The 17,590-nt window shown below is 41.4% G+C and overlaps 1 protein-coding gene across 2 annotated transcripts in view; it reads left to right on the forward strand.

The window, feature by feature from the left end:
* The first annotated feature begins 6,842 nt into the window (after positions 1–6,842).
* The window catches only part of FAM124A (family with sequence similarity 124 member A), a 44,491-nt gene continuing 33,743 nt past the window's right edge, over positions 6,843–17,590 (forward strand). For both annotated transcript variants that reach the window (XM_064645769.1, XM_064645770.1), the window contains exons 1-2: positions 6,843–6,985; positions 17,009–17,040. In XM_064645769.1, coding sequence (XP_064501839.1) covers positions 6,927–6,985; positions 17,009–17,040 — 91 coding nt within the window. In that variant the 5' untranslated portion in view covers positions 6,843–6,926. The remainder of the gene's footprint in view (positions 6,986–17,008; positions 17,041–17,590) is intronic.

Below are 17,590 nucleotides of genomic sequence, written 5' to 3' on the forward strand. Positions count from 1 at the left end.
GAAGGGATATAGTAGTCTCAGCCTCAGTCTCACAAGGACAGGGAAAGGAGGACTCTACAAAGCCACTAGACACAGGATCTCCTACACCAGCCAGAGCAAATGGGACTTTAACATCTCCCTCTACACCAGTAAATCTACGCTTGCTTACAGATCTCAGAAGTGAAAAGTGAATGAAATATGTTCTAGCAAAAACTGTTTAAATTTTTTTTCTGTGATCTACTTCACTATGCTTACCATTGTTTAGATTATGCATGAAAGAGGCATTCCTGCTGCTCATTTGATAAATAAGTTGTTAAAATTCACAGCTACTGAATGAAGAGTTTTAGTAAAAATATTTAAACCTAATAGGACCATCAGACTGCCAATCTTATGATCAAAAATTTGTATCACAGGTAATTCAAAACTGGATTTTTTAAAGTGTGGTAGAACCATTAAGAAATAAAATCTCCTTTGGAGATCAGTGTTTTCACTGTAGCTGCTTGCCAGAGTAAAATTTTTTACTCTCATGACTAGCTGAAAAGGAAAAAAACTGAAGATCATTTTCACCTTCAGAAGAGTCTACATGTACAAGCTGTTGTAATATTTACTGCTGCTGCCATAGGGGCTTAATCCTTCCTCTTTTAATACCAATGGGTACAGGATTGGTCCTTGAAAATAAATATTTCATCTGCCTTGTAAAGCATACTATTAAATGAAAAACTGCATTTAATAGGAGTTGTGATGGCTATCAATATAGGTATGAAAATCATAAACATTCACTGAGTATATATGAAGGGTTCAGAATGCTCACCAGAAGACAGAACTGTCTTATTGATCTCATAAAAGTGACAGCAAATCCACTGTTTGCTTTCCTGGTATACTTTCCATATATGTAGCATGCCATGACACCGGCTAGCACTCCTTTAAATGTGTCAACTGAAACATTTCCACTGTGCTTTAATGGAAGTGTGCCAATACACTCTTAACATTTCCATCAACAGACAAACCATGCAAACACCTGACCATCACCAAACTCATATTCTGGCTCAAGCACTGCCTCCTTACCTCAACAAGTCCACAGAGGACAACTACATACTCTGTCCATCAGCCTGCACAGATCAGAGTAGTCTCTGGCCAAGCGGGCTAAGAGTACCTGGAAATGTGTGCAAATTTGTAGGTCTATATCCAGCCGCTGATATCTTGAAAGCCCCTCTCCAGTCCCAGAGGAGGTATAGACAGCCTTCTTTGGATTGTGCTGGTGCTGTCTCTTATAGGGCACCAGAGAAGAAGTGCAGCATCACCAGCTGGTGACCAGAAAAGGGGGGATTCAACCACGTGACCTCCACATCCCTTCAGACAACTGTGGCATGTAGCCCTTGTACATCAGGCTTCCCACCTTCAGGGCTGTCCAAACTGGTGCTAAGCTCTTCTACATTCCCTCACACCAGTAAGGGCTGGGTCAAGGTTTAGAGCAAAGGCTCACCTCTTATGCTTTATCTAGGATGTCAGTACTGATCAGTGCACTCACAGAGCTTGGGGACTGATTCAGTATTGCCTGGCACAGAGCTACTGCCCTAAAGTCCAGGCCTGGGTGTTGATCCTGGCACCTACATGCAGCAAACCACTGATTACATCAACTGGAAAGGTCTGCCGGAATGGGGTCATTGCAATGTGAGAGCAAGATTAATTCCTAATAGTCCACAATACAGAGTAATCTTGACTTACTTCCCCTGGAAAGGACTTTCCATCATCCAGCTTGGTCAAGCCTCCAACCAGGAGATAGGGTACAGCTCAGAGCTAGGGTACAGCTCAGAGATAGGGTACAGCTCTGCTTCCTCTTGTACTCCCATTGAATTCTGGGTTTCAGGATGATACAGAAAAGGATTCCAAACAGTCAAGGTTTTATAGCAGTTGTTACTGAGTGCTAAAGTTTTCCATAAAAATATTAATATACTAGAATTCAAGTAAAACAGAGTAATATGCTTATAAAACGCATACTTGCTGTACTGTACCATGAATTTTGGTGGGAGTGTGCATGCTATGGTTTTCAAACGAAACTTAAAAGAGCGGGACATGGGAACCAAGCTCCCTTAAGCTTCACTGAAAAGTCTTTTCCCAGTGTTTTGAAGAAACAGCTTTTTATTGCATAGTTGTATTTTACCTCAAAATTGTAGAATTTTAGGAGGTTGGGTGTCTGGCTTGAGACCTACCACAAATGAAACTGACCTCATCATAACCCTTCAACCCCAACAGTCTGTGTGAGAAACTGCCACAAATATTTTGGCAACATTTACCGGTCTGAAAATCAGGGCTGCTAGGGCTGACCTAGCATGAAGACTGAACCACATGTCAAGCCATAATTCTCTTCCTCCTTCCAAAACTGCAATTGTCTCAAGTTTTTTAAACCACAACCCAGTGTCTTAAGTCCAGTAGTGAATGTTAACAAAGCCTTGACCTGCAGAGTGCTAATTTCCACTGGGACCACTAAAGGAAGAAATCTTTTCTATAAATGCCAGATTCCGTAAATTGGGAAGTTCATCACTGCAGCATCCAGAATAGGCTAAAAAGTGCCACGAATGGAATCTAGAACCCTTTATCAGGGATGAGATTCTGCCTCCAGAGTCAGATAACAGAGGGTGGAGACAGCACAGTTCGAAAAGATTTAGTTGGGAATGAAAAATCCCATCCATAGACTTTGTCTATGGTACTGAATCCTCTGATAAGCCACATTCTTGGTCTGTCTCTCAAAACTAAGAGGAATCTCTAATTTATAGCATGATGCCAGAAGGAACTGCAGTGGCATTTATCCTGTCTTTTTGGAATTGCACAGAAAAAGGGAGAGATCCCAAATGCTGCATGAAAAGAACCGAATTCAGTGCTTTTTTCCCCAACAGAGTGCCCTTATCACCAGAATTTCAGTTACACAAAAAGAGAAATATTTTTCTCCTCTCTCCCTACCTTACTACACTCTTTCACTCACATTCCATCTTCAGGCTGGTGCAGGAAAGATGATACCCCAGCAGATAGAACTCAGGGAGCAGAAAAGGTATTGAAATTTGAATCCAAGTGTGAATTCATCAGGGAAATGGATGCTTTTGCTTCCTCTTCTGTTTTAGCCCATGTATGACCTGATGCGGTTCATATTTCAGCTTTCCAATCTGCCTTTCTTCAGCTCGAGGCTGCAGATATCACTCTCCTGCACTGTGTTCTCGGTTACTGAGACCATTATGTGATGGATGAGGAGGAGGTTCTGTTGCCTGTATTTGCTTCTGCAAGGACACAGATTACAGTAGCTGGAGGTTGCAGTTGGATGATGCTTGACTTTGCTGATACAAGCTAAAATGGTTAACCTTGTGCAATTTATGCATACAGCACCAGATACGTTGGAAGTTTCCTCCGAAAGGTAGATATCTCCTTATCAGGCACTGTGTAGGACTTACCACATAACAGATTTGAACACAGTCATAAAAATTGTCTTTACATTCTCTTTTAAGTACCTTAAGTCCTATTTTAGATCTGACTCTCGGCAACTAGGAATGAGAAAGCTGCCTGCAGAACTAACATTAATTTCATGTCCTCAGCATTTGGTTTTGGCAACAGAGTGCTTTATTTTTTTGGCATCTTTGAGATGTCTCCTGATACTTTTGTGTCTGAGTTCTTGTGACCACTGCTGCTAAATAAAAGGTTTGAAATTTGCAGAAATTTAACCTAGAAATGTTTTCATTATTATCTTTATCTTTAAACTGACATCACAGCTTCATAAGAGAGTAATTAAAACTTAACTTTTTTTTCTTTCAAGAAACCCTACAGAGGACCTAATGTGAAGTACAGGTAACAGAGAAAACCTAAATAAAGGCCAGGACTTAACATCTCATTCATTAAAATCTCTGAAATGCTTGGAATTTAATGCAGAGAAGTCTCCTTTTCACCATAATTATGTGAAAGACCAGAATAAAACAGAGTTAAATGGGGCAAATATATAAATAAGAGAACCTACACTTTGTGGTAACTTTACGTACTATCTTAATTATATATTTCCTTTGAATGTTTCTTTTTTCCCTATCTGGGACAGATGGAATAAATTAATCTTAAATGCAGCAAAAAATCTATTCCAGATCCCCTCATATGCCAGTGTTTAAACATAACTAACTAGAATAATAAAAGTCAGAGATGGAAAAGATCTATTAGCTGACCACCTAAAATTTTATATACAGAAATGTATCAATTTAACTAAACCTATTTCTAAATATTTAAGGAAGTATGGTTACATCTTAAATCAGCTCAATGGTGGCTAGAGTCAGTTTATTTCACTTTGAAATCACTCTTAAAAGCAAATGGAAGTGACCTGTACTTAAGCATAGTTGCACTAGCTAAATAAATGCATGTGTGTAGACTAAGGATCAGAGAGACAGCCAGGTCTGTCCAATTCTGGTAACAGAGACTATCACATACCTTCTTTGGGGGCCTCAGTCGTCCATGGCCATTGCAGTGATGGAGAATAAAATGTCTACTCAAAATAGAGGCCCAAGCTGGGAATCAAAATATACTGAATTGTTGTCTCAGTTTTGCCTCTCTCTAGCCTTGGAGAAATCTCTTAATGACACACTAGGTCTGAAAACACATTAATGCCTCCTACCTGAATATGATTATTCAAATACTAGCAAGCTGGGTACCAGACAGGCACGGCATTTTGGTCGCAGTCCTAAAAGAAAGGGTATGAATTTAATTTTGTGAGTAAATCGTTCTTGATGGCAGTTTACCATTCATGAAGGACAAAAGAGTTTGTTTCCATATGTTCTGAATTACTGTGTAGGTGCCTGTACAGGACTATACTGTATGAGCTCTATTATAGTCTTCTCTCCAAACTAGCATTTAACAACTTGCTGGGGGAGGGATGGAAGAGGAATTGTAATTAAGGGGTCTTATTCCATACCTAAAGCTTCATATTTATGGGAACGTTAATGTGAAATCCTCCACATAAAATGAGAAATCATTTATCTGCTTTCAAAATGACATGCATGCAAACCTAACCAGACAGTCAAAACAGGTCAAATACCAACTTTCCTATGTTATGATTTTTTTTCTAAATCTTCACGAACTTCAGTAGAGGCTGAAAGTTTCCTCTGAAGATCTCTGGAGACACACAATGGTCTGACCTTCTGTGATGCTGGGAGGCTACAAGACAGCACACGAGTTCAGTGTCTCTCCTAATAAAGCAGTGGGAATTCACTAGTTTCATAAAAAGCATTTTGGAGTTTAGTACTCATTTGTTGTTCCTATGATATGGCCACAACACCTTGACAGCTCTTCCCAAGGTGTTTTCTTTTTCTTTGATTTCACAATGGTCCTTCTCATATCTAGATTATTTTAGAGAACTGGGGCCATACACTATTACAGACAACAGTAGCATGAACTACACCCAGGCTGTTAAACAATGTTAGATGCCACTATTTGTGCTACTACATACAACTTGACAGGTCAATGGCAAGCTTGAAATGAGGGGAGGAATATCAATGCCATGCAATGTAGAGATACATATAAAAGTACTGGTAGCAAACTAAACCAGTTCAACACTTCTTATGCCAACGAAAGATTGTTTTGTGTGGTATATTTTTATATTCTGGTCAATTTTATGTCTTAAATGTTGAGATTTTCACTTCCTTCTTGTAAGACACAATAAAAAGTAGAAGAAGAAACTTTTTATTCAAAAACTTTTTATTCATTTTTTTTACTTCTGATCACTTTCTGCAAGTGGCCATCTCCTGCAGCTGCTAGAAATTTGATAGTTGTTAGAGATTTTTGAAGAGAAAATTCCAATTCATCAAAGCATTTTCCACAACACATTAATGGAAGAGGTTTCCAGTTGTGGGGTAGATTTAATTATCCCACAATATCTAGATTGTAGGGAACACAGAGCACCCCATGCCAGTTTTGTGCTAGAAGCTGATTCAGAAGAGACAGAGAGCTGGTATCCCAGCTTGGAGAGACAAGGTAACAAATCAGTTCTGCCACCTCCTCTTGTAAAATCTGCCACAGTCTGAATGAGTGGATTAAGGGAAGACTGATTTATTTTTTTTTTTAGCTGAGCAAGATCTTGGTTCACACTTACATGGGTGGATATTTGTATTTATGCAAGTGATGGAGAAAGAGAGGTGTTCATCTCCAAATACAAAACAAGCAGGCATGTACGACATGAACAGAATATGGGAGCTCATCTACAACTTTTCCCTGCATTCTCATGTTATTGACAATACCAGTCAGCTGTCCTACATCAGCATTTCTTCACAGGCAGCATTCAAAATGCTCCTTTTGCACCATTACAGAAACTCTGTGATTGGAAAACCATCCCCTCCCCGGTTTTGTGTGTAATTTCAAAATTATTGTATTCAATGTAATGAGCAAGTGCCAGGCAGCACTGAAGGAGGGAGACTGGAGAAAGCTCAGCACAGTGAAAGATTTCAAATTAAAAGGCTGTAACAGCGAAATGTTCCAAAACCGGACAGATAGTGAGGACGTCCATACACCCAACAGACTCTCCTAACTTGCGCTGAATATGGGGCACCGCGCCTTTAGCCCATCTTCCAGATGGAAACGCGAAAGTGATAGAGTGGAGGTGTTGAAGTAGTTTCTGAAATACGAGCCCCTACACCCGGTGTCCACGCGTGGATGAAAGGTCTTCTCTGCGGGCCGGGAGTGCTTCGAGGGGAGCGAGCGAGGCGGGCGGTGCCTTCCCCTCGGAGCGGGCGGCGGGAGGGCGGTGGCAGCGGGGCGGGGAAGGGGAGGCCGGGCCGGAGGAGCGGCCCCGAGCCCCGGGCGGGCCGGCCGGTGGCGGCGGCGGGCGCTGCTCTCACACTGGGCGAGCGGCGGCGGCAGAGGCGGTCGCGGCAGCCGCCGCTCTCAGCGGGAGGGCGGGCTGGAGCCCTCTCCACCGTGCCGCCGCCACCGCCATGGAGAAACAGCCCGGCGGCGAGGACGACTGCGTGGACTCGGGAGCGGAGACGGGCGGGTGAGTGGCGGGAGTAGCACCTGCCCCCGGGCCGGGGTCGCGGCGGGGCTCCCGCGCAGGCTGCGGGGCTGCACTTGTTGCGGGCGGCCGCCGCTGAGCGCGTCCCGGCAGCGGCGGGGCTGGGGCGGCGAATTCGACTGCCCGGCACGGCTGCCCCTCTACAGCGGGGGCCTGTGCCCCGGCACCATCCCGCTCAGCGCCGGGTCTCCTCTCCTCTCCTCCCGGGGCTGGGGGTCAGCCGTGACCCTGCGGGGAGCGCGCCTGCCGCGGAGCATCACGCTGCTGGGGCAGCCCCGGGGAGTTCACATACCCCTTCGGTGGAGGTCCCCACCGCCCTCTTGCTACACATGGGGAGGAAGACGCAAAGAAATCGTGGCCATAGGCTTTAAGTTTGAGCTCCAAAACGCGTTGTGCTGCCTCAGTTGTGAGGCCCAGCGGGCTGTAGACACACTGGTTAGGGCTTGATGCCCCACCATCCTGTATCCTAGGGATAGCGTGGCTGAGGATAGTCTGGAAGCATGCCCAGGTACCTGTACTGTCCTTCAGGCAGTGACACCGAGACAGCATCAGGCAAAGAGAGCTGACTCCTTAGAAGGACCATTAGAGAGCCACCTGAAAAGCAAGTTAGATTTGTAGGCTTCCTGAAATTGAGTTGCTTCTGTCATGATACTCATCATGATACTTGTCATGATACTCATAATTTTGAGTAAACTTTGCTTATAGTGTCATATCAGAATCAAGGAGAAAGACTTTTTTTCTGACTTCGTGACCCTACTGCCAGAGCTGTGCTATGTTTGTTAGTTGGATTGCTTCTCCTCAGTTCATGGAGCTGCAAGCGTGATCCATGGCGTCTGCTATTCAGCTTACGCCTTCAGCCCATCTCTTCTGGAGAGAGAGGAAAGTGCTTTCCAGCCCATCCTACATGCTGCTGCCATGGCATCTTGTCAGGAATGGCAACAAGCCTTTGCTCCTTCTCTGTCTCCAGATGAGCAAAAGAAGGTTGCATGCTCCTGTTAAGGTTGTTCTTTCCTGAGTCTTCTTTCTCCTCCCTTTTTGCTCTCCCAGTTGTTATTCTCCAACTTCTTCTCACGTATCTCCCTTGACCTCTAGTCCAACTGTTGCAAAACTGTAAAGCTAATTCTTTATACAGTGGTGTCAGGAGCACAGTACTAAAACCAAAGTAGCAATATTACAAATAAAAAACAAAAAGGTGAAAATTGAATGTGGTAATTTTTTTCATATATCCAGTTATTAATTCAATTTTTTTTTTAATCTCTTCTGTAGTCTAAGGACTTTTTCCATAACTTTGTATTGTGGGCACACCTAATGGTGAAAGTCATGTGACATGAACTTAAAGGAAAAAAATCCAGGCCAATTTTCAAAATATTGATTAGTCCCCTTTGGGGAACCTGGTTAAAAGGAAGACAAAGTAATAATCAGTGAACTCTTGGCCAGTTCAAAGCTCAAAAAACCCTTGTGGGTCAAGTCACTCTTAATTTGCTGTGTTTACCTTTAATAGAAAAACCTCGGTTTCCTTGGGACAGGCACTTGGAAGGATTTGACCCAGCTGGTAACATTAGCCTTTAGACCTCAGTGGCCAGCATGACAGCTGCTTGTGCCTGGCGTTGATGAGGTGCTAAAGCTGATGATTTTATGAAGCATCTCTCTCCCATGCTTGACAGTGGAAACTGGAGGTTGGTGTTAGAGTCTGTCTGAGGAATTTGAACAGGGACATATGGCAATTAATAATTGCAGTGCTTTGCATTGATGTTTATTTTGAAAAGCAATGAGTCTCTGCATTTCAATTATTATTTTTAGTTCTGTTTAGCAGCTATTTAACTCTGATAAACACGTTGCGTATGTCTCTTTCACAATGTTTATATTTCAGCTTTCTCACCAAACCAACTGTTCACAGCACTTGCTTTTCCCTCTTACCAGAAGATCTGCTATTTGCTTTGTCTCAGTCCCCTCGCAGCTATTGCTAAATTGAGCTGTTTTCCTTTTTCTCCAGTTACTCAATGGTTAAAAAAAAAAAAAAAAGTAACTGTTTTGAAGTTCAGCTATCATGCTCTGAAAGTATAAGGAGAAACAACTGTCAGAGTAATTCAGCAACAGTTTTATGTCGAGTGGTCCCTTTCTGTCACTCAGGGAACAATAGTGGATAGTGACTCTAGTAAATCCAGGCACTGCAAGCCCTTGTCATCTCAATGATTGTATGTAATGATGTGTGAGCTCTAATATAGAGCCTGTACTGCTGAAGCTGCTTACAGCAGCTACCAAATTGAACACATCAAGTACTCCACAGGGCATATGTTGCTTGAGGTTTTGTTGTGGCTGCCAGCCACAAAAGCAGGCAAAACTCTGTGCTAAAGGCAAGATCAATTACAATTTGAAGACTTCATTTTCCTCATCCGTTGGAAAATATGTTCCTCCTACTGCATTTGCCTTGGTAAATAGGGTTGGCAAAGGGTCTGATGAACAAAAATAGCATATTTTCAGTTCCTGAATCCAATAAGAATGGATTGAGCTGGTGTTGTCAAGTACCTAAATAAAGGGTGTAGAACATATAAGCCAATTAGTTTATATTGGCTATTTATTAATGAGATTTGAAATTGTTTGTCCATCCTTGGCCTGAGAGACTCTGCCTGTACAAATTGTATCTTCTTGGGAAACGTATTTTTGGGGGAGTTTAGTATAAAAACCTAATTTCATCTGCTACTGAAAACTTTTAGCCCAGAAGTATGGGGGATAGAGCTTTTCTGGTAGTAATTTTAGTAGTGGATTTGTATTATAAAACATGACATTTTAGGAATATTAGAATAGTCTTTCTTTGGGCTTTTATTAGAAAGTGAACAGAGAGGAAAAATAAGTGGAAGAAAGACATTGAAGGGAGGAGAAATATGTAAGTTTACAGAATTGTAGTTAACTGGGAAAGAAAACCAAACAAACGAGGAAAAAAATACTGAGTTACTTAAAATTAATTGTAGAAACTGAATTTTAAAATTTTCTTCATTTTACAAGCCATGTAAATGCAGTCATTTCACTCTTTAGAAAAGAGCAAAGGGGTCTGGGGGCTAAAACACCAAAGACAACAAACTAAGGCAATTTTTGAAGTTGTTAGGCGTGCCTAATTTTGAAGCAGATTCTTGCTACCACTAATATCGAGCGCAAAACATCTGCTGAATTCACTGTATTCAGGACTGATATCCCAAGTGATACATAATGAATATAGAAAATGGGTATTTTCTCAGTTCTAAAGTTCTTGATTTTTTATTCCTGGACTTTTATTGGCTCATGTTAGTTGTGTTCAAGGATTGCTTCTATAGGAATGCTCTCTCCTGTTTATCAAGCATACATGCATTAACTGAGCATAACACTTCAGTAAGATAGCTGACATTAATGAAGATTTCAGCATATGTGACAATTCCCAGCAGAAATTTACTTGTTCACTTAAACAGCTGTAAGAGCCCAGGCCTTAAAAGGTTCACACTTTAATCATTAGCTTACTTATTGTCTCAAATTTTGCCTAAATACATAGTTTTTTTCTTCACTTTAAAATCATTTAAAGTTTTCAGAAGTTGTAACTTTTAATTTATTTGAATTTGCAATTTTCCACTTATATTTCCATTACTCTTTGGCTACAGCTAATACTCATGGTGCTTGTTCCCTCCTTTAGATTTTCTTCTGTGTTTCTATTCCTCAAATTAATTTTGCAGAGATTATGTTAATTTTTTGACTGTGCTATATTTGTTGGTTTTCCTTGTGGCTCTCACTAGCTGTATGTGTGATCCTGGCCAAATTGCAAAATATTTGAGCCTCTGTTAACTTATCTCCTAAGCAGATTTAAAAAATCCTTTATTTGTTGCAGCTCTCTAAAATGTGTGAGATTCTAAAGCAGAAAATACAATTGTTAATAGAAGACAAGGAAGCCTATATAAAAAAAAGGTATTCCTTACTTAAAGGTAAAATACTAAGAATACTGCATTGTGTGTCCTCAGTCAGAATGGGTTGATTAAATTATCAAATGAATAGTGGAATGGTTGGGGTGAGAGGTTGTTTTCATGTCTCGTGTTTCTAGCTTAAAGGGATTCAACATTATGACTTTGTCATCTGTATGGTGGTCCTTCAAAATGACATGTCAGTCTCTTGTCACATATTTCATCCATCTAGGAGAAACTCTCAGGAACACAAACCAAGGCCCCTTTTTTTCAAGGCCTATTTTTACCTTGGGGCTTCTTTTGTTTTTTGCTGAGACTTTCACTTTATGTAGACACATCAGTCCAGATATGTCACGGTACTCAACTTGTCTCTGATTTGACATTGGAATAATGTAAAGTTGAGCTGCTTGTCACAAATTGGGTTTGAAGCACCATTTCTAACCAGATTTACTCACTGGAGTGAAGCTGTTTGGTTGAACCTCAGGGCAGGCATACCCCAGTGCCTGGCACTGGGGCTAGACTCTGAAAGCAAGGTTGAAACAGACTTTAAATCACATTCTGGTGGCCATGGGCTCTGTGCTGACACCCCTGATGGCTAGGTCCCAGCAAGCAGTGAGGTTCACTGCTGCGGTGTGTATGTTCAATGTTTAGTATAAATTAGGCTTCTTCTGTTGCTAATTAAGAGAACGAGGACCTCAGGAAGATGACTGATCCTGGCTTTGCGTATGTAGATACATGACACCTGATCTGTCCCTCTGGGAGTGCTCTGTGAATGAGTGGTGAACAGAGTGTGCAGGCAGGTGTGTTCACTAAAGCACAGAGTGGTCCTGCCTCATCAGATGCTTTTTGGAAGATTACAAACAACCTTTCATTCTTATATGATAATGATGATGATGTCTCTCATGTGGAGTCACAAACATTACTGCTGGTAATAAGCTCCTGAGTGTAATGGTTAGAGCTGCATGATGGGAATCCATCATCTGACTTTATCATTCTACTAGAATTCTAGAGCAAGGATTTTGAGACAAGTGGCTCTGAGTTATTCCATTTCAGTCATCTTGATTACACGAGTAGAAGTACAATGAAGGTAAGAGATTTGCATTGGACTGGTATTAGTGAAGCAGATCGTAATCCAATCTACAGGAATTTGGTGAGAAGAAACCCAAGACAGAGCTACAGGGTCAAATCTTCTGACTTGTGCACGGGGCTTTAACTGCTATTAAATACTCCCATGTGCCCTCTGGAGCACTTTGTGAGGAGGGACGGCAAAGAAGCTGTTAAACATAGCTCTTAATATGTAACAGTGAAATCTGCAACAACTGTTACGTAGAGAAGACATTGGAAACGTGAATCCAGCAGATGCCGTTCCATCAGTCCTAGGCAAGTGAAGGATATAGACAGCAGAAGGGATTGTAAACTTTCCACTATTTCATTTTGGAGGGGTGGGATTAGGAGCCCTGCTAATGGAGACCATGGGCATATTGGGGTGTAGTGTTATGTTAGAATTACTTGAGATCTGTTTGTTTTACACAGCAAACTGACTTGTGGAAATGCTGCACGCCTCAGAAATCGTAGTTCCAGCCATGCCAGTGCATTAAACAGCATGTAGGGGTGTCCCTGAGCACCAGGACAGAATTGCCCATATTGTTGAATACTTAAAATGGTTGATGGCATCAGTTTGGATGGGCCCATCTAGCTCTCTCCCATGTCATTCCTGAGTATGTTTTACCATGGGCCAGGGACTTGTTTTGCCATGTTACCATGGTTCAGGGATCATTCCCAGCAGGCCACTCACCAGTATGTTTTGGAAGGCAAGAGGTTTTAGTGGTACAGGTGCAGACTGTTTCATGGCAGTTGGCCTTGGTCCCAGACAGTTCTCTTGGGAATATTTGTTTATTACCATAGCTGTCAGTGCTGTATCTCTTAATGTGATGCTGTGCCACAGCTGATCAGTGTGCCAAAGAAACACAAGCACAGAGCAGTGCTGATGTAGCTACATTGCTTGTGTGATTCAGAGCTGTAATATAGCCATGTTTCTTACCCAAAGAAACAGTGTTTTCATATACTGTACTCAAAAGCTGCAAGCTGCACTAGCAGCTACTTACTGGTATTCCCTGGGATGTTTCCCTCTCTTGGGTATTTTCTCTGTATCACAAATCAGCAATGAGCAGTGCACGTACATCTCAGAGGATTGCTCGGGATCTTTTGTGCTCCTGGTGCTATTACCCTCTCTGATAGCACATAGTTGTCATCCTTCAATGGCACTAATGGGAATCGAGGTCCCACCTTTATCTCAAGCTTCTACATTCCTATTTTAGTGTCTTTTGACATCTTCACAGCTCCTCTTTGCTGGTGGACTGCTCATTGAGGACAAATTCTTTGCGGACTGGTGTGTTTTTTGACTGATCAATGAGCCTTCCTTTTCACTACCTCACACTGTTTCAATACCCTTTTTGATAATTTTTATTTTTCTCATTATGTGCCTATAAAAGGAATAGTCCTCTATTTGTTCAGTTTCTGTCCCGAATGTCTCTTTCCTTTTATTTATAATCTAACATCTCTCAGAGGAAATAGCTTGCTGCAAGACCATATAATTAGCCTGGAACCTCTGAGCCCCAGTATGGCCCCCATCTGTCACCATTAAAGACCATGAGTATTTTACTCTTAAGTTATCCTAATGGGAAATTCCTCTTCCAAGGGAACCGATAGAAGCTGATACTTGGGATGTTTAAGCAGGAATGCAAAGAACAGGAAGGAACAAAGTAGTTTGATGTCCAGAGAGCCTATATGCCCCAGGTTTTAGACATGTGACAAAGGGTCCTACATTAGGAATGCTGGTTTTGTAGCTTTCTTCACTAGACACAGCTAGGGAGACACACTTCAGACCTCTCCTTTTATTGACAATAGAGGTAGCTTAGTGAGGGTGCAGTCCTCATTTTGGTGTCTGAGCTTGACGTATGCCTTTGAGCTTAATTATCCTTTTTTTTTAATTATGTGTATGTCAGTTCTGCAACAAACATGAATTAAATATTAGGTTGAACAATATTAGAATTACAAAAAAAAAAACCAAAACAATTCTAAAGCCTATTAAAATGTGTCTGTGCAATTAGTCTCCAAGCACACTATTGTCTCCTCCTTTCTCACTCCCCATCTTTTTATTTTTCCTCTTGTCTCATTTTTCAAGTCCTTCATGTAAGGACTGCTTCTCCCTCAGTTCAGGACTCATTAGTTCTCCATGTCCTATAATGTGCCTGCAGCACTTTGGGATAATAAAATAACAGTGTGAAGTAATAGAATGCTGCTACTACTTGCAGTAAGCAAAAGGCAAAATGTTGTCTCACTTCTATCTGAAATACAAGCAGTGCAGGCTGATTTTGAATTAGCTACCAACTGCTGAACACAGATACATTGAAGGACAGCCCCAGGCTGTTTTGAAACAGAAGTGCAGAGTAAATGAATCCTTGCTTGGGATGCTTGAAGGCAACTGGATGCATATTGCTTGCCTCTAGGCTTATGAGGAGTGACATGTTACACAGTTTTCACACCCTTCCAAATATACATGGTGCCAAATGACAGATGTGACTTGCTGCTGAAAATACTATGCAGTTTTATGGCCTGCATAGCACCTTAGCCAGCTCCTGGGATCACTTCCCCTTGGTCCCTGCCCAGTGCTGGACCAGTGATGTGTGTACGTTGCCCAGCAGTAGGAAGAAGCAGGTCTCCTTCTCTGCTCATGGTGATGTGTTTAAAAGATAAATTATTTGTTGGTAGAATTGGCTTGTTAAGGACTGGGACTTGACATGCTTCAGGGATCTCCAACCCAGGGGAAGGTTAGCAAAGCTTGGGGAAAGGGATTTACTGCTGATAGTGGGCACAAAGAATGCAGAATTTGTGAGCCACAAGGACATTTGGCAGAACTCCCAAGATAAGGAAGAAACTAACAAAGCCAACTCAGCAACTGTGAAGAAATGAGATTGTGACCAGCGACTCACAGCCCACTGAGTCAAGAAACCCACCTACTCAGGAGAAAAACTGAGCATGTGGACTAATTAGCATGAGATGTGAGAGAATCATTAACCAATAGAAGGTAGAATACTAATCAATAATAGAACTCTGTGACTTGTAGCCAATGAACAGTGATTTCTTTGTTTACTACAATGTATAAACGGTGTAAAGTTTTGATGACTGGGGAGCCAGCCCATTGCGGGTTACCACCAGCTGCTACTTTGTGCAAATGAGAAGAAATGGAAATACTTTGTCTTCGTGTGTAAATTGGTGCTGTGCACCAGGCAGCGAGCCTACCTTTGGGACAACAATGTTATTACTGCCTCTGCCTTTCTCAGCTACACCAGAGTCCTGGAGGCTATCGGTTGAGGGATAGCACTTTATTCATGGAGAAGGTGCTGTGTAACAGGTATTCATGGGTGACTGATAGTGGCTACTAACAGCCTAATCCTGTGGTCTCTGCCAGTGTGGCAAAGATGTTTGCTTGCTCCCTGGCATTATCAAAGTGGCTGGGGGTACAGGATTAGCAAAGGAGAGTGAGCGAGGGAGAGCTGCAAGCCCCCATCAGCAACTGTCTCCCCAGCACTGCCCATATCTTTTCTGAAAGTTAGGATAACCTCATGGTACTTGATGATATTAGTGGATCTTTTTTCTTGAGTATTGTGGAAAATTCAGATTGTGTCATCTTTCACTGATGCAGCAGGCTTGGCAAAAAGATTTGGTCTCATGGTCTTTCTCACTCAAACCAGCAGTCTTGGCATCTGATCTGCAGAATACTGAGTGCTAAGCACAGAGCTCTGAAATATGGGGATGACTATAATTGCTTTGTTTCTTCTGCAGAGATGTGTCCATATTAAAATCAAGAACAGATACTACAGCTATGTGGGATTGATTGTCCTTTATTCTGTTGGATGCCTGAGAGCCTAGAGCATGAAGGTATCCTGAGAATATGCTTAGATGGTATCCACTTCCACACAAATATCTTAGGAGTCAAGGCTCATATGGTTTCTTTAACTTAAAGAAATGTTGCAAACTTGCTGCAACTATTATATAAAAACAAGCATTTAGGTTTGAATCCAAGAACTGTGTTACAGCTCCCCGAGCACTTTAACTGTTATTTTCAGGGCACCGCAGGGCATAAGTGTGAAATGTTAATTGTGGCAGAGTGCTCTGGAGAGTGGGGTCTGTTTTGAGGACACAGCAACTGGGAGGGTGGAGGCTGTGTGACTGTGAACTCCAAGCCGAAACACCCAGAAGTCATAGGTAGGGTCTCAGAAGTGGAGTTTTTTTATTAATTTTTTTTTAAGATTCATGATGGTGTATTTTATTTACCTTTAGTGTTTCTGAATCTTCAGGACATAAATGGGCTATGTCTTAATCAGCCCAGAATGGGGTTTTCAGGAGATTGGGGTTAGTGCGGCTGAAAAATTAATTGCACTATTGCTCAAAATACTTAACTGCTCTAATTTATCATAGGTAATCCACTATGCACTGAACTAGAACCAATGGTTGTAGGGTTTTATTGAGAGATGTCTTGAGGAGGAAAATGGTTTCCTAAAGCAAAAAGCTTTGTCACCTAAATGTTTGTATTTTAGCACTCTTTTTTTTTCTCTTCCCTGCCATTTGTGACCAATATAAAAATTCTGCTCTTCAAATTGAGTTCTCTTAAAAAAATGAAAAAAAATCTACAAAGCAGCATTTAGAGATCGTAAAGTGAGAAAGGTGAGGAACTGAGTCAAAGTCTAGTAAGACTTCTAGTCCTGACCTGTGTCTGAAGCAGACTATTTTTTCCTTGTAGAGAGCCTTCTGAGCTTTAATTTTAACACCTAAAGTTAGGTAGCATGAATGCCCTAGATAAAACCCTAGTTGCTCTACTCACTTTGCTTACATGTCAAAATTCGTGCGAGATGCCAGTTTTTCTGAATCAGTGTTCATAACCTGTTCCAGTTATTCTCTCAGCACAAAAATAATGCTAAATGGGCATTAAACTGTTTTAATATACAGTGTCTGTTACGTTTGGTAATTTTTTCATGATCTCTTTTCAGTGTAATAAATTCTAACTAAAATCATTGTCTTGCAGGTCTGAGTACAGCCGTATGTCCTCTACCAGCAGTGAGTATAACTTTGATTATTTTTTTTTAAACAGATTCTTGTATTTTCTATGTTTCTGCTTGCTTCATATTTATTAACATCAACCTGATGTTATCGATGGAGTTCACCTTGACGCAGTAAAGCCCCCATTCCTCCTCTTCTTGGATATATGTCTAGAAACAGCATAGAAAATTAAATTGATTAAATATTTATGACCAAAATATAAGCCGTGGGTAAAGTCATATTGAAGCTCACAAGTATGGAAGGCAAAATGAGAATAAAACCTGTAGACACTGTGTAGCCAGTCTGAATGGGCCCTTCATCCAAAGGAGTTTGCAGCGATGAATGTCATTAAAGCTGGGGAATGCAGGAATAATTGAATTATTGTAAGCTGATGCCAGTGAAGCACTTCAGAGCAAGTTTTTCTTTGATTTCAAAGATGGTAGATGCTCTAATAAGTGTCCCAGTCTTTCTAGGTATTTACAATAGCCAGTTGAATTTCAAGTTACCCAACTGATAAAAGACAAATTCTGGTGTCTGGATTATTTTTTGTTTATTTTTCACCAATGCA

Source organism: Pseudopipra pipra, chromosome 2 (assembly GCF_036250125.1).
Source record: "Pseudopipra pipra isolate bDixPip1 chromosome 2, bDixPip1.hap1, whole genome shotgun sequence".
NCBI classification, from domain to species: Eukaryota; Metazoa; Chordata; class Aves; order Passeriformes; family Pipridae; genus Pseudopipra; species Pseudopipra pipra.